This window comes from Girardinichthys multiradiatus, chromosome 21, assembly GCF_021462225.1.
Source record: "Girardinichthys multiradiatus isolate DD_20200921_A chromosome 21, DD_fGirMul_XY1, whole genome shotgun sequence".
Lineage (NCBI taxonomy): Eukaryota > Metazoa > Chordata > Actinopteri > Cyprinodontiformes > Goodeidae > Girardinichthys > Girardinichthys multiradiatus.
The window spans coordinates 34,863,617-34,885,784 of record NC_061813.1 but is presented as its reverse complement, the minus strand read 5'-3'; the positions used below and the strand labels follow the sequence as shown (position 1 = coordinate 34,885,784).

General features: G+C 39.2%; 1 protein-coding gene across 3 annotated transcripts in view; it reads left to right on the top strand.

The window, feature by feature from the left end:
- Positions 1–22,168, top strand: part of LOC124858033 (collagen alpha-1(XVIII) chain-like) — an 84,309-nt gene that overhangs the window by 31,023 nt on the left and 31,118 nt on the right. For all 3 annotated transcript variants that reach the window (XM_047349740.1, XM_047349739.1, XM_047349741.1), the window contains exons 3-5: positions 15,155–15,402; positions 15,520–15,690; positions 17,173–17,304. In XM_047349740.1, the coding sequence (XP_047205696.1) occupies positions 15,155–15,402; positions 15,520–15,690; positions 17,173–17,304 (551 nt within the window). The remainder of the gene's footprint in view (positions 1–15,154; positions 15,403–15,519; positions 15,691–17,172; positions 17,305–22,168) is intronic.

Sequence of the window (22,168 nt, the reverse complement as noted above, 5' to 3'; positions counted from 1 at the left end):
GTGGTGGATATGCAAATGTCATCCCTTACCTTCTGCAATGCAATTTTCAAAGCCTGAAACAGTTCGCGGGCGCAATTATTGCGTGCAAGTTTGAAATGCACGTACTAACTGGGACACAAAAATGTCCGGTGTCATTTTCTGTACATGTGCCAACAGATCTGGGTTGTCAAAAATAAAAATATTAAAAATAGATGAGAATAGAGGATTCTATGCAGGATTATCTAAGCTCTGATTTGGAGCCAACCACAGAAGCCATGATATTTTTCCTATGGTAAAACTCCTTGCAACACGTCATTCAACATCATTCCAACGTAACATTGCTGTCAGTGATCATCTGCTGAACACGCACAAACCTGATCATGGCAAAATGTGCACATAAATGATCAAGCACACAGAGCCTATACAGGTCCTTCTCAAAATATTAGCATATTGTGATAAAGTTCATTATTTTCCATAATGTCATGATGAAAATTTAACATTCATATATTTTAGATTCATTGCACACTAACTGAAATATTTCAGGTCTTTTATTGTCTTAATACGGATGATTGTGGCATACAGCTCATGAAAACCCAAAATTCCTATCTCACAAAATTAGCATATTTCATCCGACCAATAAAAGAAAAGTGTTTTTAATACAAAAAACGTCAACCTTCAAATAATCATGTACAGTTATGCACTCAATACTTGGTCGGGAATCCTTTTGCAGAAATGACTGTTTCAATGCGGCGTGGCATGGAGGCAATCAGCCTGTGGCACTGCTGAGGTCTTATGGAGGCCCAGGATGCTTCGATACTGGCCTTTAGCTCATCCAGAGTGTTGGGTCTTGAGTCTCTCAACGTTCTCTTCACAATATCCCACAGATTCTCTATGGGGTTCAGGTCAGGAGAGTTGGCAGGCCAATTGAGCACAGTGATACCATGGTCAGTAAACCATTTACCAGTGGTTTTGGCACTGTGAGCAGGTGCCAGGTCGTGCTGAAAAATTAAATCTTCATCTCCATAAAGCTTTTCAGCAGATGGAAGCATGAAGTGCTCCAAAATCTCCTGATAGCTAGCTGCATTGACCCTGCCCTTGATAAAACACAGTGGACCAACACCAGCAGCTGACACGGCACCCCAGACCATCACTGACTGTGGGTACTTGACACCGGACTTCTGGCATTTTGGCATTTCCTTCTCCCCAGTCTTCCTCCAGACTCTGGCACCTTGATTTCCGAATGACATGCAGAATTTGCTTTCATCCGAAAAAAGTACTTTGGACCACTGAGCAACAGTCCAGTGCTGCTTCTCTGTAGCCCAGGTCAGGCGCTTCTGCCACTGTTTATGGTTCAAAAGTGGCTTGACCTGGGGAATGCGGCACCTGTAGCCCATTTCCTGCACACCCCTGTGCACGGTGGCTCTGGATGTTTCTACTCCAGACTCAGTCCACTGCTTCCGCAGGTCCCCCAAGGTCTGGAATCGGCCCTTCTCCACAATCTTCTTCAGGGTCCGGTCACCTCTTCTCGTTGTGCAGTGTTTTCTGCCACACTTTTTCCTTCTCACAGACTTCCCACTGAGGTGCCTTGATAGCCGACAGCAGTCAGGTCGGCAGTCTTACCCATGATTGGGGTTTTGAGTGATGAACGAGGCTGGGAGTTTTAAAGGCCTCAGGAATCTTTTGCAGGTGTTTAGAGTTAACTCGTTGATTCAGATGATTAGGTTCATAGCTCGTTTAGAGACCCTTTTAATGATATGCTAATTTTGTGAGATAGGAATTTTGGGTTTTCATGAGCTGTATGCCAAAATCATCCGTATTAAGACAATAAAAGACCTGAAATATTTCAGTTAGTGTGCAATGAATCTAAAATATATGAATGTTAAATTTTCATCATGACATTATGGAAAATAATGAACTTTATCACAATATGCTAATATTTTGAGAAGGACCTGTAATTGCACATCATGCAAAAGACCCACTGTTCTTTGATGCTGATATTATAATTAATAGGAGAGAACTAAAGACATTATAAGGCAGATGAAATTCTTCATTTGCAAGCTGGATGCTAAAGTCACTTCTTAGCAGAAGAAAAATACCCATTTCAAGGCATCTTTTCCATGTGGGGACAAAGACAGTGTATGCTTTACCCTTGTCACTAAACTAAACACATTGCTTTACTGACAGTAACGTTATGTCATTGCAGGGCAATTGCCGGTGGGAATTAAAAGATCAAGGAGACAAATTGAGACATATTTGTCTTTTATATTGTTAATATTGATTGGCCAATTTGTTGCAAGTTACATCGAGGAAGATAAGATAAATAATTTTGTCAAGGCAGAAGACAAGCTGCTTTGAGTAGCACAACAAAAGTTAACTAGCTGCAACAGTCCAGAAAAGCAAGGGCCGAACGGAAGGAAAAAATTAGCAACTGGATCATTTATAATGATACAGCGTAACAATCCGTGCACATTTCTAGCAACACAGCAGAGCACCTGTTTGCTTTTCCTCTTGTTCCAGCCAGTAGCACACGTAATTTCCCCATTTAAATAGGGCGGTGTGCACCTGTTGTGCACCTGCTATCCATTGCACATGCAATCTTTGAACATTGCACGCAACACGCCCACTTATTGCACGTGCAATTTATTTATAGTGGGATCAGTCAAGATCAGGCCCTTAGAGCATAGATTTGTTGAGATGGTAGTTTTCTACAAAGACTACTCTGCACCACCAAGTTGCCATTTTGCATTATAATTTCATCTGGAGCTGCTGTCATATACCTCTGCAACCACAGTTGGAGGGAACTGAACATACCAGAAAACAAAACCTATTATTTACCGACCACTATGAACTGATCATACCATCATTATTTAAAGTGGTGACTTAAAACTCCCCATCTCATTTGTTTTACCAGCATCCAGCACAATTAGGAAGTCGTAACAACCTAACCCAACCCCACTGTGGAAGGCCCTCTACATGCCAATCAATGTGTACAAGAAACCTCTTTTTGGCATAACATTTTAGAATTGTTCATTTTGTGTGTTTGGGGAGATTCTTTTTATGCATTCAGAGCCCTGGCAGGATCCATGCACAATGCTGCAGCATTGCCCAAACCCTAACAATAAATTACTTTAAGCACTGCCAGTCAGGTGTGGATGTGTTTAGGTTGGCAAAAGGTTAGCATGACCATTCCTGGTTTAAATTCACTGATCAAATCATGTTGGTGTGTGTGGGCAACATATTGTGGATAGCCTACCACTGCTGCTAAGGCTAAACCAAAATGATGTCACAGCAGAGGTTGTGTACATGTTCAAAACCAGTTGAGGAAGTTTCATGCTCCATCACACATAATGGGGTACAATGAAAGCTTGAAACCAAACCAAAAACCTCTCTTAGACCCTGCAGAGACCCACCACATGCTGGATGATTTTAAGGTTGTGGGATGTTCTTAGTGAAGAGTGAATGAAACAAATATATTAGGTAACATCAGTTGCCTAATATTTTCAAATTGTGGTTAAAATAAGTGGAAGTTAGAATGTGAGGTAGACTTAGAGCTTCTCCTTTAATAACCACACTGATTCTGAGAAAGATCTGTGTCACAGTGGAGACTGCACCTTGTGTGGTGGGGCTGTACTTTCACACCAACTCTTACAACTTGGCACTGCACTCCTGTGCCCCGGTGACTTCATCTAATGCACGCAGAAGAGGTAAAGAAATAGTTTAAATGTGCAATTATGAAGTCACTAATTTGAAAGTGTTGGTTGTTCTAGAAGCTGTGGAACATTCTTATCATGGCCAGATAAAATTATAACCAAGGCAAAAAAACTGTACTGCAGTAATGAGTTCCATGTTGCATCTGGGAGTTTTGTGTGGGGGGTTTTGAACATCAACAGTAATTTGATGGTATGCATGACCTCATTTTGCTGTGTTGGGGGTAGAACGTTATATTTTGATCAGAAGATGATCCAAAGAAGGTTTAGACATTACAGCCATTTGGAAACAAAAGCAACAATACAGTACCTTCCTAGAGTATCTGCTGACTAATTCCTACTGTTCCCACACTTTCTGTCATGGCGTCGTCAGACGAGGAGAAAGAGCTAATTGGAAAAACAAAAGAAAAGAAGGTGGTGTGTAAGGCCATTGCACCTGACAAGGGACGAAGAATTGTAAATACACCTGTGACTGTGGCGTGGAGAGTGGCAGTGACACTGCTCATACTCATAACTGGTCGTAGTACATCACATATAAAACAAACTGTTTTATCTGTAGACTTATTCCCACCAAGGTTCCTGTGACATTGCGTACGTGGTCTTAAAATTCAGCTTTGTGCGGATGTGTCTGGTGGACATTTGCTTTGAGTCCTCCTCAAGTACGCGTGAACGTCCGCGAAGTCAAGTTTGACCGACTCTGTGGGAACCTTAACTTATTCATGTTTTTTCATGCTACAATCACACTCTTATGTGTTTGATCTGGATTGTTTTAGATGGACCAACACAAAATAAAATGTCAGTCAGTCAGTCATTTTCTACCGCTTATTCCATAGTGGGTCGCCGGGGAGCTGGTGCCTATCTCCAGCAGTCTATGGGCGAGAGGCGGGGTACACCCTGGACAGGTCGCCCAAAATAAAATGTACTTGTATAATTTTCCTTTAATTCACATGTTTTTTGTTCTATTTAAAAGTGTGGAATTAATAGGTATCCAGTCCCACTGAGTCAATATTTGATCATTCTACTCAACTAAACAACTCCAGTTCAGTCAGATAGGATGGACAATTGTTTTACATAAATTTCCAAGTCACAGATTCTGAGTTAGAATTAGGTCTGGACTTTAACTATTTTAATACATGAGTATGCTTTGATGTAAACAATCCCCCCGTAGCTCTGGCCGTATGTTTAGGGTTTGCCTCTGACAGGTTTTCTTTTAGGATTGGCCTTTTATCCTCCCTTCAGCTCTGACCAGCTTTGCCCTTCTTGCTGAAGAAAAACATTCCCAGAGCATGATGCTACCACTACCATGTTTCACCATGGTTTTGGTCTGTTTATGGAGTTGGTTTTCTTCTCTGTGTAGCATTCTGTCTGTAGGCCAAAACGTTAAAAATTGGTCTCATCTGACCAGAGCACGTCCTTCCACATGTTTGCTTTGTCCCCTTCATGGCTTGTATCAAAATCTAAAAACAGGACTTCCTGCTACTCTTCTATAAAGACCAGACTAATAGTTGTCATGTCAACAGACTCTCTCACCTGAGCAGTGGATCTCTGCAAGTCCCAGCGATACCATATGACTCTTGCCATGTTGTGGAACAGGTATACCCTTTACTCATTATATTACTTCTGAATGCAAGAGGTTGTACTGGGTTGTCTCTAAGGGCTTCAGGGTAAACAACCATGTATCATTTTTTTCAGTTCACAGTTTTGTCCTACTTTGTTGGTCTGTCTATGTAAAAAAGTTGCAGGGCTATGGCTACCTTTGCAAGGCTCTTTATGTGTGTCTGTTCTGGGTTTTCTGCAGTTTTGGTTTTCATCTACAGAATCTGATAAAGTGTTGCTAGATAAAATCCTTGGGGAAAAGGTTGTTATGGCAAAGGTTTTTCTCTTGAATAAATATTGACTATACATCCAGTAAAACAGTTTAAAGTAGGAGCCTTGACTAATTATATTAAGGACATTGTAAATACTCAAAAGTCTGTTTTGGCTATACATGCAACTGTATGGATTTTCTAAATTAAAGCCACTTAACATTCTTTTGCTATCGGACTGACTGTTTCCCCTCGGTGGGATCATGAAAGGTTTGGCTCCTCTGGAATTTCCCTGAAAACATTAAACTTTTGGAATTCGTTTACCTTAATGCTAAGCTTAGTTGCTTTGAGTTTTATTTATTTACTTTCCAACGCCAAGTATTAACAGCCCATGCCATAATAATCAGAGTCCTAACACAATGCTGGAGGAGGCTTTCTTGGTTACACTTTGTGACCAAAGCCATTAGCAGGGGTTAACCAAGGATGTGGAGCCCAGCTTAACTTTGTCAGCGCTGCAGCACGGCCAGGAATGTAATTTATCACAAAAAAGGGATTTAAGAAATCCTTCATGCCAAATTTGGATGTGATTGGTGGTGGTGTCGTGGTTTGAGGCACTTTAATGCAGACAGGATTTTCTGTTGTTCTGGAACTGGTTATAATTTAACTTTGTTGTCATGTTCTGCAGCTGCATAGAGAGCATTGATGGTACTTTAAGAAACCAGCCTCTGTCAATAAAGTAGTTGTGTGCCCTATAGGATCTATTGTTTTATATTTCTTTTCAATTTTAAAAAGAAAGAGACAAAATACTGCATAAAATAATAATAATTTAATATTTAGAGATGTTTTCTTTCACATTGAACTGAATTAATGTTGCTTTCAATGATTTATTCATATTTGTGTAAAAAATCTGAAGCACCTCAACTTGACAATAAAAGACTAAAAAAAGCTACTTCCACTTTATGGGTTTTTCAGTATTTAATTTGACTCCCTGTAAGACAAATCAAGCTGCATTTGTTTGGAGGAGGACTGGCAGATTTAAGTTTGTTAGGAGAGAAGGCATTTTTTTATCCAGGACTTGCTGCACCCTCCCTCTAGTACAAATCTGTAAAAAACTTTTATTACATTTATTCAGTGAAGGGTTTGTGCCACTATTATTGGTACCCCTGTAATTGCTTCACACCTTTTGGCAACAGAACAGGACTGTAGGACAGAAAGTATTTTCACTTTTCTGACTTTTGAAGATCAGCATAAATCTGCCTTACCTAAAAGCATGTTCTCTTGTCTTTCCTATATTTTGAAGAGCAGCTAAGATAACTTGGCCTCTGCATCTTATACCTCAGGGAAGTCACAGCTTATTAATTAAAGGATCATAGGCACTCTTATCAACTTACAAAAGCGAAGTTGAAATAAAACATGCTACTTATTTGAAATGAATTGTTCACATAAGAATTGACATAAGTTGAAACTGCTTCAGTTGCATATATTTTACAGCAATTGTAGGGGATTTTATCAATTATGACTACTGATTTTATGAAGGAAAAAACTTTCTACTGAAAGAAAATACTTAAAGGTTTTTTTTTATATTTTTTTCAGTTTCAGTTCATGCTACTGGAAAAAAAATAATTAATTGAAGGCTTTTTGGATACTTACTAGTGGTGCCAAGAAAGGAGGATGATGACAGGTCTTCTTCACGCTTAACTTCAAGAATCAATTCACCTTTTTACATTAAGCCAACTTCCTAACCATCATGACATTTTTCATACCTTATTCACGAGGAGAACAGGCTCCTCTTATGCTTGTGCTGAATCTCAAAGCTGCATGGGGTAACTTCCCATACTGCCAGTGCCTCATCTGTGCTTGCATTTCCCGCATATAGATGACTCTTTTGTAACTGTGCTTCTAATGGCGTATGCAGGTATATTTTGAAACAATTTACAGTACTGTGATGGTCTCCTAGATAGACTATAACGCAGAGAAGTAGAAGGATGAGCTGACAAATTACGATGTAAATTCTTGGTTTATTTATTGTATTTATGGCAACCAAGATTTGAAACAGTAGGAGACATTTTCCCATAGCAGTCTTCAAATGATCTGTCCCCATGTGTGGCTCCTGTGGTTCATTTCCAGCAGAAAGGTGCTTGCGACACCATATAATCTTCCTCCCCGCTGGGATCAGTAAACGGAGGCAATATATACCACGGGCTGTCTGTTTTAGATAAAAAAGTTTGATTCAATTGAGCAGATCTGGTAGCTGGCTTGAACTCATTTTCTGCATGTGTTTCTGTTTCTGTGTACACATGAGTGTTGCTCTGACAAGTGCCCTACTGGCACCATGTGTGAGCGCAGCCAAAGGTTTTTAAAACGTCAAAAATAATTTTTTTTACTAACGTCACTGCTTCAGTTTTAATGGTGGCCGTTTGCATTGAGCCTAGGTTGATATGAAAAATTATCAGAAATGCAGTTGATTGCATGGTTATGGAAATTAACCTTTTTAAAGAGAAGCTACAACATTTTGCCATCAGAGTTGTGACATAAGGCCAGATTTATGCCCACATTTGGACTTCTTTGGGATATTTTTTTTTTAAAACATTTGATCAGCTGACATACAGCCTGTTTGCCTTTAAATGCATTTTTTAGGAATTTACCTGCAATTTTTGCTTTGCTCTTGCTCCTCCTTCTTGCTTTTGTACTTTAACACCCTTACTACCTTGGCAATGATCCACTAGCACAAAATGTGAATACCTGCAATTTCTTGTAGTGCAAATTTGAAAGTGAAACTCATATAGAACCAATACACATAGTGATATATTCCCAGCCTTTGTTTTTGTAATTTTGATGATAATGGCTTACAGGTAAAGAAAATCCAAAATTCCGTGTAGAATAGTGTGAAAAAGTTCATTATTGGACATACATGGGCTACAAATGTTGCAATCCTTGTGTCAAGCCACTCCTGAACCAGAGACAACATTAGAAGTGTATTAGAACTTTAGGAGAAAAAGAACGGAAATGTTGCTCAATGGTCCAAAGTCTTGTTTTCAGATTAAAGTAAATTATCAATTTCATTTGGAAATCAAGGTCCCTGAGTCTGGAGGAAGAGTGAATAGGGACAGAATCCACGTTACTTAAAGTCCAGTGTGAAGTTTCCACAGTTTCCACAGTCAGTTTGGGGTGTCATGCCATCTGCTGGTGTTGGTCCACTGTATCTTCTGAAGTCCACAGTCAGTGCAGCCATCTACCAGAAAATTTGAGAGCACTCCGTGCTTCCCTCTGTTGCAGGCTGTATGGAGATGCTGATTTTATTTTCCAGCAGGACTTGGCACCTGCCCACACTATCAGAGGTACCAAAAGCTGGTTCAATGACCATGGTAGTACTGTGCTTGATTGGCCAGCAAACTGGCTTGACCTGAATCCCACAGAAAATCTATGGAGTATTAAGAGGAAGATGAGAGACACCAGACCCAACAATGCAGACAACCTGAAGGCCACTATGAAAGCAATCTGGGCTTCCACGACACCTACACAGTGCGACAGGCCTATCGCCTCTATGCCACACCGCATTGATGCAGTAATTCATGCAAGACGAGGCCCAACCACATATTGAGTGCATAGAAAGTAGTAAATAGTTTGAATAGCAGTTAGCAAAAGCAGTTTTTAGTTTGTGGTGCTGAGAGTTTAAATTAAAGGTAGCTTAAGTAATTTTCAGCTCTAGAGGAAGTTAGCACAAGTTGCAATTAGCTTATGTAGCAGTTTGTTTAAGTGGCTTTTAACTCGAGTAGCTAAGAGCTTGAATTAAAGTTGGCCTATGTAGCTCTTAGCCTTAGTTGGAGTAGGCAAAGTAGCTTTTAGCTGGAGTAGGATTTAGCGTAACAAGTCGCCTTTATCCCGAGTAGCGGATTTAAATAGTTAAAAATTGAGGTTAGCTTGAATAGTGGTTAGCTTTGGTAGCTTTTACTTTAAGTAACAATGAGTAGATTAGTGGTATGATTGGAAAACGTATCAAATGAGTGTTGCATCCCTAATTTAATAGATAAAATCCATTAGACATTACATTTCTTCGGGATTACATACAGCATCACAACATTACAATCAAATCTAGCCAGGTTAGAACACTATATTCCAGTTTGCAAGTCACCAACAAATAGACCACCCAACCTACAGTTATCCAATGTTTTGTTTTAGAATATAAAAGAAATATATAAAAAAGCATTGGGTTTCCTCTGTGAATATTCACAAAAAGGAGTAAAGTATTTTAGTTTCTGACATCAACCAGAACCAGATGACCTTATGTCTGACAGTTTTTTTCCTGCCCTCTCCTTTAGGCTGCTGCAGGCTTGGCACTTAAGCTCAGTTCAAACACAGCAGCTTTGTGTTGAGTGAGGTCTTGCTCATGCAAATATACATTTACAATTTAAATACCCTAGCTGTGTGGTCTTAGCAGTTTACTTAGAACTGCCCAACCTTTTCACAATTCATCACTGCCATCATTGCCTTTACTCTGCCAGTCAAATAGTGATCCTTTTTAATTGACGTTAGAAACTTAACATATTGTCTAGTTGAATGAAACATGTGACCCTTTTTACTGCAAACAATTATATATTTATAGATAAAAAAAAAAAAGAAGTGGTCAGTGCCCCACATAATGGTACCCCAAAAACATTGGTATAAAAAAGTGTTTAAATTAACTTTTTATCCATGATTTCCTGCTACGTCACCCACTGGGTGCTACCTTTTGTTTTAAGTGCTTTAGACCTTGAGACATGTATGAACACTGTGTGTAGAATCCTTCAACAGAAACATTTGTCATCTACTGTATGACATTTTAAGTTAATAGTAATCTTGTTAGTAGGTAGGGCTGCCTTTAATCAATTAGACTGCACAGCATAAATGTCACTAAAGCAGACCATCTACCTCCCCTCACCTTTTTCTTAGCATCTTGTTTTGTCATACCAACCCTCTGCTTATCCTCCTTTCCAACATACATGAAATGTCTGTTATATTGGTGCTAAAATACTAATTTCTGTCTGTCAAACTGTATTAACTTTAAGATTTATTTATTTAATTACCCAAATAAATTAGAACAAATGTCTATATGTGAGGCTGCTTATAACAGATTGTTCAAGATTTTTCACAATACTGTAGACTTTGTTTCACATGATATACATTTTAGCACTCAATAAATGATTAGAAAAGTAGTGTTCTCTCCATTTATAAAGCTGGTGGTCCAATAAGTTGTATTTTTTCACAGGAAAAGGGAGTTTATCCTACCAAGCCTGTTTCGTCTTTCAGTGATTTGCAGCCTTGATTCCATGAAAAGCAAACTCTGCTTTACTGTAACCCCCTTTTGTTGTGTTCCAGTGCAGGTGGTGCACAAATACATCCAAGCCTGATTACTTTTGGGGACCACACCCTGACCCAAATAAGTTTCTCACTGCAGATACTTTGCCGGCTCTCTGCTGTTTTGGTTTTATTCTGCTGAGCATGATGAGGATAATATTACTGAATGCCAAATTCCTTGATTATCATCAGCTGACATGTCATCAGTTCAATGCATGGAAATGGAACAGACCTACCCTGAAGCTCATAAGAACATTCACCGAGCGCAGAGATTGTAGCCCCCATTTTCATGGCGATATGTTTGGCTGTCGGGTTTCTGACCCAGAGGAGCAACATCTGCAGTGAAGTCACACTAAAGAGCTAGAACTAAAAGTGACGAGCTGAGCTGTGGGAATTCTGGCAAATACGCTTTGGCAGGATTTCAGGGCTGCAAAGAATATTGAGGAAAGTTAATGTCCAAGAAGCAAGGCTGCCAGTAAGCCAGTCACCAGTTTCTGATTCCAGGTTTTTGTGTTCAGAATCAGATATGGGTCAAAGATGACTTGGAAATTTTTTCCTACTTTAGCTAGAGCTACTGTAGATTTCACAGTATCAGCAGAATAATCTAAAAATGCCAAGATAGCTTGCAAGAGGTTTTAAAATGCTTCATTTGTAAAAAGTAAATGTTTAGTTTTATAGTTTCCTGCGATAGCAGTCATACCCATTGAGATTTTTGAAATGTATACGTGTTACAGCCACAGACCTTTTGAGTGATTGACCAACAAAGTGTTGTGTAACTCTGAAACAAGGAAAATGATACATAGTTTGCTTTTTTTCAAATAGAAATCTGACAAGGTTTATATACATGTGCATGCATTTGTATTCAGCCCCCTTTTACTCTGTTAGCCCTAAATAAAATCAAGGGCGACCAACTTCTTTCAGAATTTATATAATTAGTTAATAGTATCCTTGTGTGTAATTGAACATCTCACAAAGCCCTGTTTAATACATCATCCTAAAATGGAAAGAATACGGCACAACTGCAAACATACCAAGACTTGGACGTCCACCTAAAACCGACAGGCCAGGGAAAGTGAGTTCATTTATCAGAGCAGCAGCCAAGAGGTCCATAGTAAACACTGGAGGAGCTGCAAAAATCCATTGTTAAGGTGGGGGAATCTGTTGATAGAACTGTTTGTCATCCACTTCACAAATCTAGTCTTTATTAAAGAGTGACAAAATAAAACTTTGGAGGAAAGCCATAAAATGTCTCAACTGTAGTCTGCCACAAGCTATCTAGGGAACACAGCAAACATGCGGAAGAAGGTGCTCTGGTAAGAAGAGACTAAAACAGAATTTTTTTTCCCTATGGGCAAACGTATTTGTGGGAATGCTTTTCTTCACCAGGGACAAAAACGTTGACCAGAGTTGATAGGAAGAGGGTTGGTGCTAAAAACAGAGAAATCCTAGAAGAAAATCTGTTAGAGACTGAAAAAGACTTGAGAGCGGGGTGAAGGTTCACCTTCCAGCCGCAGCTACAATACAATGATTTACAGCAGATCATTTATTTGCTTGAATGGCTTCATCAAAGTTCATTCCTAAATCCAATCGAGAATCTGTGGCACTTGGAAATTGTTCCTCAGAGGCACTCTTTTCATTCAGATATTGAGCAGTTTTGAAAATTAGAACAGTAAATGTTATAAAGTGGTTGAGACTCAAAACATTTGCAGTTTCCTGTAATTTCAGCAAATTGGTGTTCCAAGAACTGTTTGCAAAATCACAGAAAAACTGCATGTTTAAGTAGAAACGTCACCTCATGACCTGGCCATAAAATATTTTAAAGCAGCAGTGGAGGCTGCACAGCAGATCACTTTAAAATGCAGTGGTTTTGTTTACTAGCCACTATCTGCAGGGGTTTGAGTCCAATTAAAGCTTACAGAGACATATCCACTCAGAGTACACGTGGAAGTCTTCATGTTGTAACTGTGCAAGTCTGCCTTTTCAACTTTCTTTGTATTTTTTTGTCTTTGTCTGCCACTTCACTCAAAAACACACACCGTGTGGTGAGCCTAATTTGCAGGAGCTGCCACTGCGCAGCACGTATGTATTAGTGAAGCCTAATACTTTCCAGGTGCCCAGAATATACAACATGCTGCCTGTGCATGTAGAAAGAACAGACCATTGTTTCAGAAGGTCTTCCTTATAAGGAGAACAAGGTGTGGAGGAAAGTTTGAGGAAGAAAGAGTTGTGGTGATTGGAGATTTGTAGTCTGCTTGTAAATGTCTAAGAGAAATAACAGCTCCTTTTTAAACACTCATGGAGGAAAACATCTGTAGCAGGTAATTTCACAGAATATGATGAAATGGGTGTTGGCATCAGACAGATGGAAACCCCTTCCTGGTCTACTGGCAAACCTTATTGGGTGTACCTGAGATGTTGTCAAATGTCCGAACTCCTCGAGATGGAAGTGAAGAAGGTTGAATCAGGCTGAGACATGACTGTGTGTGTTGTGGTCTGATCCAAAACCTGTTAGAAGGAAATCAGCTTGTTGTTAAATGTGACGTTTATATCCCACTTCCTGCTCAAACCAGGAGTAACTACCGAGTCCTGGTCCAAACCAGGATTAACCCATTAATGGGTGAAAATTGAGCTGTAGGCTACAATTGGCTCCTGTATTTTCAGATTGCTCAAGACCCTACATATACTGGACCCGATAAATATGACCTGTTAAAGGTATATTTAATATATATATTTTTTTACTTTTTTTTTAAGAAAAAAGAACAATATGAATCATTTCACAACCTTTTTTCACATATAATGCAATATTTATTTTGTATAATTCAACTGAAAAACAATTAAATTGGGGTATGGGGAGATGTAAAGATTGCATTTGTGTGCACACTAAAACAAATACTTTGTTGAACCACTTTTTGATTCACATTTAGCGTTCAGTTGGCTATGGCAGGAGTCTGTCAGCATGTACAGCTTGATTCGGCAACATTTGCCCAGTTTGTCTTGGAAAAGTTCTACAAATCTCTGATTGTGAGGAGATTTCTTGTCCACATCCCTCTTCGAGTGACTACAGAATTTGTCAGATTTTGTTCTGAATTCTGATCAGGCCATTCCAAAATGTCATGTTTCTTCTAGTGAAGCTAGTCAATGGCTGACTTTAATGTATGCTTGGATGCAGTTATGCTGGAAAAATACCTTGAAAAACTGTTATTCAGAGTATGATCCTTCCAGCGCCAGCTTTAACTGAGGCATTGTGTTGTTTTGTTGATGTTTTGTTTTTGCACCAAACTTGCCTTTGAGAGTCGACTGAAAGTTAAAAAATGACACACTTTGACACAGACCAGTTTGGCATCTGTCTTCTTACCCTGCTCTTACGTTTGGACATATGATGAATACCAGAGATTGTTGACACATGCCACACAACCAGCGCTAACCGAAAACTACTGCAGCCCCTTCAGTGTTGCTGGTGGCTCTTGGGAGCCGTGCTGACCACTTCATTTTCAGCAATTTAAAAAAAAGATTTTTTGCTAGTGATTTTGAGATGTCAATCAGTTAATCTATGATTTTAATGAAGGGGCCATTTATGATTTCACATACAGGGTGGGTATTCAAATTGCTGTGTGAAAACTGCTTTGTTTTAGTCATACTGACTGACATTTTAGTGTGATAAAAGACCAAAAGCGAATTTGACTGACAGCTTTTCCTATCAGGCATGGATAACTTGCCCCAGTACATAGATTTTAACAGGCTTTTTCATCACAAAATGTTAATTCACTACCTATTTAATTATGTAGTTAATGGTGCCAGTAACTGATGGAAGCATTTTAGTTTGTACTTCATGTTAATAATTTGGTTAATTTTTACAGTGTACTGATAAGACGGAAAATAGGAAGCTGAATCTTTTCGCTTTTTATGTGATTTTTTTTTTTTTAAATAACCATAGAATTTCACAATAGGTTTTTACTCATATTTAGTAATATGAGGAAATCCCCAAAGCACTATCTTCTTTGTAAACACACTTTTATTCTATGTTTTTGAACCACCAGCTGGAAACTGCATCTTTTTCATGATAAATGGCATCCCTAGGTGCATCCTAGTAATGAGGGACTACTAATACAAACTCCACATTCTGCTGTCTAGACTTTCTGTTCCATCCTCAGCATTTTTCCATGTGGCAGCAGTCAGCTCCTATGCAGCCTTTTGTCGACCATTTTGTTTTCTTCTGGGTTGAAGGTGGTGGGAGGCCAATGATGACCTCTGATGAACTAGTGGAGAACAAATGTGTTTTCTTCATTTTCTCCACTCACACACTTTGCACTTTTGTTTGTTTTGTGGCAGACCGTGGTTCTCAAAGCTCGTTGGACCTGACAGAGTTGATCGGCGTTCCCCTTCCCCCCTCTGTCTCCTTTGTCACCGGATTCGAGGGCTACCCGGCCTACAGCTTTGGCCCAGATGCAAACGTGGGCCGCCTCACCAAGTCATTCATCCCAGATCCGTTCCATCATGACTTTGCCATCACGGTGACGGCGAAACCAACCACACGGCACGGCGGTGTGCTTTTCGCCATCACTGATGCATATCAGAGTGTGAGACATTGTCACAGTTTAATTTTATTACTTCCCTTTATTGGTCCTGTTTGCAGTAACTGAGCTATCGGGCCCATTAGGTTGATGCATTTTATTTGTTTTGGTTGGATTGATCAGATTGTACAGTTAGGTGTAGCCTTGTCAGAGGTGGAGGATGGTGCCCAGAACGTCATATTGTACTACACGGACTCAGAAACCACAAGTGGGTCCAGAGAGGCAGCGTCATTCAAAATGGGAGACCTGACAGGACGATGGGCAAGGTTTACCATGACAGTGCAAGGTGCAGAGGTAAGTGGGATTCTTGCATGCATCCACCATTTCCATAAACTCTTTCAAAGCTAGAACATCACTGATGGAGGAGAACAAGAACCTTGTAGTAATCTAGAGAAACTAAGTCAGAGCACTGACACATGTATCACTGTTATTAGTGATGACTTTTATTTCCAATAAATACAATTGCTCCTATTAAACAAAATCCATGAACTGAAATTCTTCTAGTCATAATTAGAGGTGAAAAAGAATAAATAATAGATGTTAAGATAAATGAAGAACAGAAAGTGATCAGACTAATGCAGAATCAAAGCTGAGCTGTGCATTCCTTTAGCTCTCAGGAGTGATGATTTTAGACTTTGAGATTTTTCATAAATATATTAGTTCTACCAGATATGAATCTATTTATACACAGTATGAATCCTGTATAATGTATTCCTACTGTACCCAGACTGAAACAGAATCATGGCTCTATTGAGCCGTGCAGCTCTCAGTAATAACTTTAAAAAGTTTTTTTTTTTCTTAGAAGTCAAACTATAAATAATAGAGGAGAACAAAAACTACTCTTTTTGAAAACATGGACTAGAAAAGCTCTGAGTTCGCAGACCTCCGCCAAGGCCACTGCATGTCAGCCGCTGACAGGGTGACGAACTATGTAGGAATTCCAAGTTGTCGCACCATGGTCTGGCAATGATAAATATTTCTTCAAAAGCATCCAGGATCCAGATGGTGCTCAGCATCACCACCATAATTAAATCATCTTTTCCTTGTCCTAATGCACGCCTTGTCTGAAATTTTCATCCAAATCCTTTCATAACGTTTTAAAATATTTTGCTAACAGACAAACGGCAATAAAAACGTGACTTCCTTGGCGAAGGTTATAACAGTTGTTATCGTATCTTTCTCGTTTTTGTAGGAGAACAAGAATAAAAAATTTTTTTAGTACAGAAGTCAAACTGATGTGGCGTCATTGTTGTTGAGCTTCCAAAATATATTTTTTTTGTAATGAAAGTATTCCTGGCTCGGTACTTGTTTGTTTCTGTCTTCTTTCTGGACCATACACCCTCAGCCAATCACAGTAGGTTGCTGCTCATGCTGAGACAGCTCTGCTGGGGGGTATTTCCTGTTAAAAGGAAGTCGTTTCTCTCCACGGTCGCCACATACCTAAGATAAGTCAACGTTCAGTGCAATCTGATGGTTGCTGTAAATGGAAAACCTTTCACTCAATCTAGCTGTGTTGTATCATTATATACATATATATATATATATATATATATATATATATATATATATATATATGTATGTATGTATGTATGTATATATATATATATTTATGTATGTATGTATGTATGTATATATGTATGTATGTATATATATATATATATATGTATAGCTTGTGTGCTATAATCTGAATAGTAATCAGTAATCATTTAGTTTGTCTTACAAATATTTTACTAAGTTTCCAGACTTTTTCTGTGTGCCCATTTTCTTTCCCTTTAGATCCGTCTCTACATGGACTGTGAGGAATACCACAAAGTGGCTTTCTCCAGGAGTGCCAGGCCTCTAACTTTCGAGGCCAGCTCAGGGATCTTCGTGGGGAATGCCGGTGGAACAGGCCTTCCTCGCTTTGTGGTGAGTCTTTATTTACTGATGTCGACCTGTGTAAATGTGTGCATGAGTGCAAAGTGACGCTACTTCCCACCCATCATTTTTAATAACAGAAACCCCTTTGGGACGTTCCTGCTCTGTCTTTTCTTAGATGTGTTTGACAGCTGGTAATCCAGGTAGTTTTATTCCTCATTCCTGATGTCAGTATTTTTGGATCAGTGAGTTCAGAGTGACGATTAAATCCAGAGCTAGTCTGCAGAGGCAGATGTAATGTTTGGGCAGTTGTCTCTTTTGCATTTTTTGATGTGAACACAGTCATCTTTGTTGGCAACTTACGGCCACCCCAGGAGAACACAGAATGAAAGATCACATGTGTCTGAGTGCTGTCTACTCCGATGGGAGCTCATAAATGGCAAGCTGTTTGTGATTTACAGATCTGAAATATGGCTGAGCTTCTCTCTCGTCTCTGTTGGCCAATACTGTGTGCGAGTGGAGACTTAAAAGTGGACCTAATCACCGATAAATATGGAAGCATAGAAAGCCTGATCCCCTGAAGTAGGTGTAAACATGCTCAGGGGTTTAGATATTCAGAAGTGCAGGAGGTGCAGTGATGAGTTCAACCCTCAGTGTTGTCGTAAAGGACAATAAAACAGTAAATGCTCCAATACTTTAACAATCTTCTTCTGTGTAACTGTGACAAAATGCATTGTTTGTCTTATGAGGGGAAATAGTTTGAGGTAAAGTGAATATCAGCAATTTGTTTAGTTAGTAGGGTCCTAGTCTGAGCAGTACTGATCTGATCTTTTATCGGGTTCTGAATGCCTCATCATAAAGTTTATAATATAAACACACTAATAATCCCTCTTCAGAGCAGATCGTTATTACAGATATTCTGTAAAAATCTGCCATAATTTCATAGTGAACTTTGTACTTTTGTAAATGAAAATTAGGACAAAGATGGACTGACTGAGTCTGAAGTTTGATGTTTGGATGTAAGATGGGAACCTTCTCTGGAAGTTCACTAAAGAGCAGGTTCATGTGATGGAAACCCTATAAGATCTTAGTTGGAAAAAAGAAAAGGAGCAGGTTCCTATCATAAACGTTTTATGTCTTCAAGATTGTATTAGAGAAATCCAAGAAGCTTTTATAGAACGTCTTAGAACCAGGAGGGGAGGTTTTTATGTAAGGCTCCCTATGATTGTTTTCGACTCCATAGAGGAGTCTATTTACCTTTGGAACAATTAATCCAGTAGTTCTCTTTTGTTTTCAACTTCTGATGCATTTTCTGGGGAAATCAGGGATTTAATTAGAATCATTTCAGTCTATACTGTAGAACAATCTTGTTTAAAATAATAAAATTGGTATAATTTCATTTTAACCAGGGTTTGATTTTTAACTTTCAGAAATGAAAAGGTTTAAAAATGTCCTTTAATTTCTTCTTCCATGAGTTTGCCCCTTGTCATTATTTTTTGTAATTCAGTGATTAACGTCAGTGTGATCTTATTTTTTACCTTATTTTCTCTAACCCTGAAGCAAAGAATGTAAATGTGAATGAGTAGCATCCAAAACATCTTCACCTTGTTACACATCCACATATAAAGGTATTGCCAACTCAATTAGCTCTCGTGAAAGCTGTAAACCGAATATTACATTGCAAACTGCTAATGAAGTGGCATTGACCTGGATTCTGGATTCACTCCCTTCAGGGGCGATTAGTGTCTCATATCTTTGCTACTTAGACATTTCCCTTCGCTAACTGCATAATGTGAACCATAGGTTGCACATATAGATGCTCAGGAGCCATGAACCTTCAATATGGTTACTATAAGACAATTAATCTCATTCATTGGCTTCTGCCCATCTCCTCAGAGTAAGCTCCATGTTTTTTCATCACTCCCCTGCCTCTACATTCAGACAAAGAGGAGTACTGGTGTCTGTTCAGCTGCTCGGTGTTTGAATTGGCAGCTCAGTCAGAAATCATTTCTTTGAGAGAAATAACAGGCCTGATTCAGCTTTGGATGAACACGCAGGAAAAATAAAACAATACAATTCCCCAGATTTGACTTTGTTTTACACATGATCTCATTCCAGCTCTTGGGTTTGATTGAGTTAGTTGTTGTTTGCAGCACTTTATGAGCCATAGTTTGCTATTGTTGAAAGGTCTCTTCCTAAAAGGAAGAGAAGATAGAAATCTACAGATTTACATCAAGACCTTTGCCTTCAAGTTATTATTTTGATCATAGAGATAGAGAAGATAGTGACACAACTTTTGTTTCAAGAAGAAACTTTCAGGGTTCCCATACAGTGTGGAAAGGTACGGAATATTAGTTAGGGATTATTCCATTCATGAAATATCAAAGAAGGAAATAGATGGTATCCATCAGTTCATCCATATCCATCAGGTTGTTTCCACATTGATTATGTATCAGTCCATCCATTCATCCACCTGCCTGTTTCTCTATCCAGCCATCCTCTCATCCATCGGTCTGTCCATTCATCCAACCGTTCATCTTTCTGTTCTGATGTCCTTGTGTCCATCCGTCCGTTTGATCCATCCATCCATGCAGTGCTAATACTAAAGTTCATGCTAACTGTAATTGTTGTCCTCTAAGAAATAAATGCCTTATCCCAAATCCTCCGGGTCTTTGGCACACCTTTGTGGAAGTGGTTTATAGGATTTTAATCTACTACTTTTCTAACTTCCAGCAGCTGCTAGCTGTGCTGTAGTTCTGATGTTAGCTTGAGCAACAACATGCCAACAATTAAAGATTCTGTTTCAGTTTGGGTTTATTTATGTCCTCTTTTGTACTAGAGCTACAAATAAGATTTTAGTTGACACGAGTTTATGGGGAAGAAACACTGGTGGTGAAAAGTTTCAGAAAGACTTAGTTGCCATCCTTCAGCCATCAAAAGTGCACCTTCTTAATTCCTGAACTAATGCCACTGCTTCAGATGGAAACGGTTCTGTCTCAGGTGGCTTAGTCTTGTGTTTTCACTCCAATCATGACAAAGATATTTTCACTTCAATATGGGTTGGTTGTAGTTTAACAGAACATTTGGTTACTAACCTCATGTCCCATTTGCATCCCCAGATCCAAACAGTTTTATGAATGTTTACATTCATTTAATTAATTAGCTGTACAAGCAAACCAATGGAGTCACAACTTCCCATGGTTGAAAGCTGCAGAGAGGATTGCGTGGCACATTTTGTTTCAGATGTGTTGTTTACTGCACAAACAGATGTCTGTGATTTGGCTTGCTGATCTGGCTCTTATCTACCCATTCCTTTTCTTTTTCTCCATTTGTTCCACCCTCCTCTGTTTATCATACCACGTTGAAATTTCACAGGCAGTGCCTTGTTCCATTAAAAACAGGTGTTTGTCTCCTGGCTTTATCTCCATGTCAACAAACATGGCTGAATCTCCTTTGGGAGGACTTTGTGGTTTTAATTCCTACCTTTTTGATCCCATATGACAGTTTAGACCACACTTTAGGCAGTAATCTATAAATAAACATAAAAGTAAATGGTTGTGTTGCTATAAACTGAGATTTAGAGCTTCAAAGTGCCAGCATTCTAGTCATCTGTATGTAAAGCTGTTGCATTCTCTGATTATCTCAAAGCTTTATCTGAGAATTAAATCAAATATTCCACCTCAACCTGCAATAACCAAAGCGGGTTAATTTTATTGCCGACCAGGGTACACAGCGGCAGAGACCCCGTTTACAACCGAAGGTATTTTGGGGTATCTCTCCACTATCTTTACATGTCTAAAATACATTTGTTCCCCATTCTTCTTTGCAAAACAGCTCAAGCTCAGTATGACTGGATGGAGAGCGTCTGTGAACATCAGTTTTCAGCAACAGATTCTCAGTTGGATTTGACCTGGCAAACATACAGCCACTAAACCGTGGCTGTATGTTTGCTTGTTGTCCTGTGTGAAAGCAAACCTTCCTCTGAGTCTTTAGTGTTTTGCAGCCTCTAATAGGTTTTCTTCTAGGGGAATGGTGTGTTCAGGGTCACGTGTAGACCCTGAACACACATCTTATATTCAGCCACACAGTGTTGTTAAATTTTTGGCTAATCTGACCAGAGCACCCTTGTCCAGATCTTGTTGTGCCCCCTACATGGCTTTTGGGAAACATAAGTGGGATTTCTTAGCTGTGAATTTCTGCACCTCCTCCAGAGGTACCTCTGGCCTCTTAGGTGCTTCTCTGGTTAAAAACCCCTATGCCTAGCCTGTTAGTTTAGGTGGACAGCCATGTCTTGGTAGGTTTGCAATTTTAGCTGCTCTATGCTCAGAGCTTTGTGTAGAACCAAAGCCTGCTTCAAACTTCTCAACCTTCTCCCTGGCCTTTCTGCTGTGTTTCCTGCACTTCATGGTGCTGTTTGCTCACTGGTGTTCTTTAGACAACCGCTGAAACTTTCACAAAAGAGCTGCATTTATACTAAGACTAAATTACATTTAGGTGGACTTTATGTAGTAATGATTGACGTTTGAAGCCTAATTGTTGCACTGGAGTTTATTTAGGGTTATCAGAGTAAATGGGGCAGAACACAAACGCTCACCAGCCGTTTTCAGATTGAAAACGATGTATCAGTTCCTTTTACTTTACAATTATGCTGTTGTTTTGGTCTATCACATACAATTCTACTAAAATGTGTTGAGGTTTGTGGTGGTATTGTATCTTAACCTGAAAAAGCTGAACAGGTATAAATAGTTTTGCAAGGCAACGTAAATCTGGGGCAAAAACTAAAAAGATTGCCGTTTTTAAAATCGATGTAAAATGGAAACACTGTGAAGGCGAGACATAATTGTTAAGCATCCAAAAAAATTGCAATAGAATGAACCAAATTATGATGTCATGTAACACTAACTCTCCCTTTCAT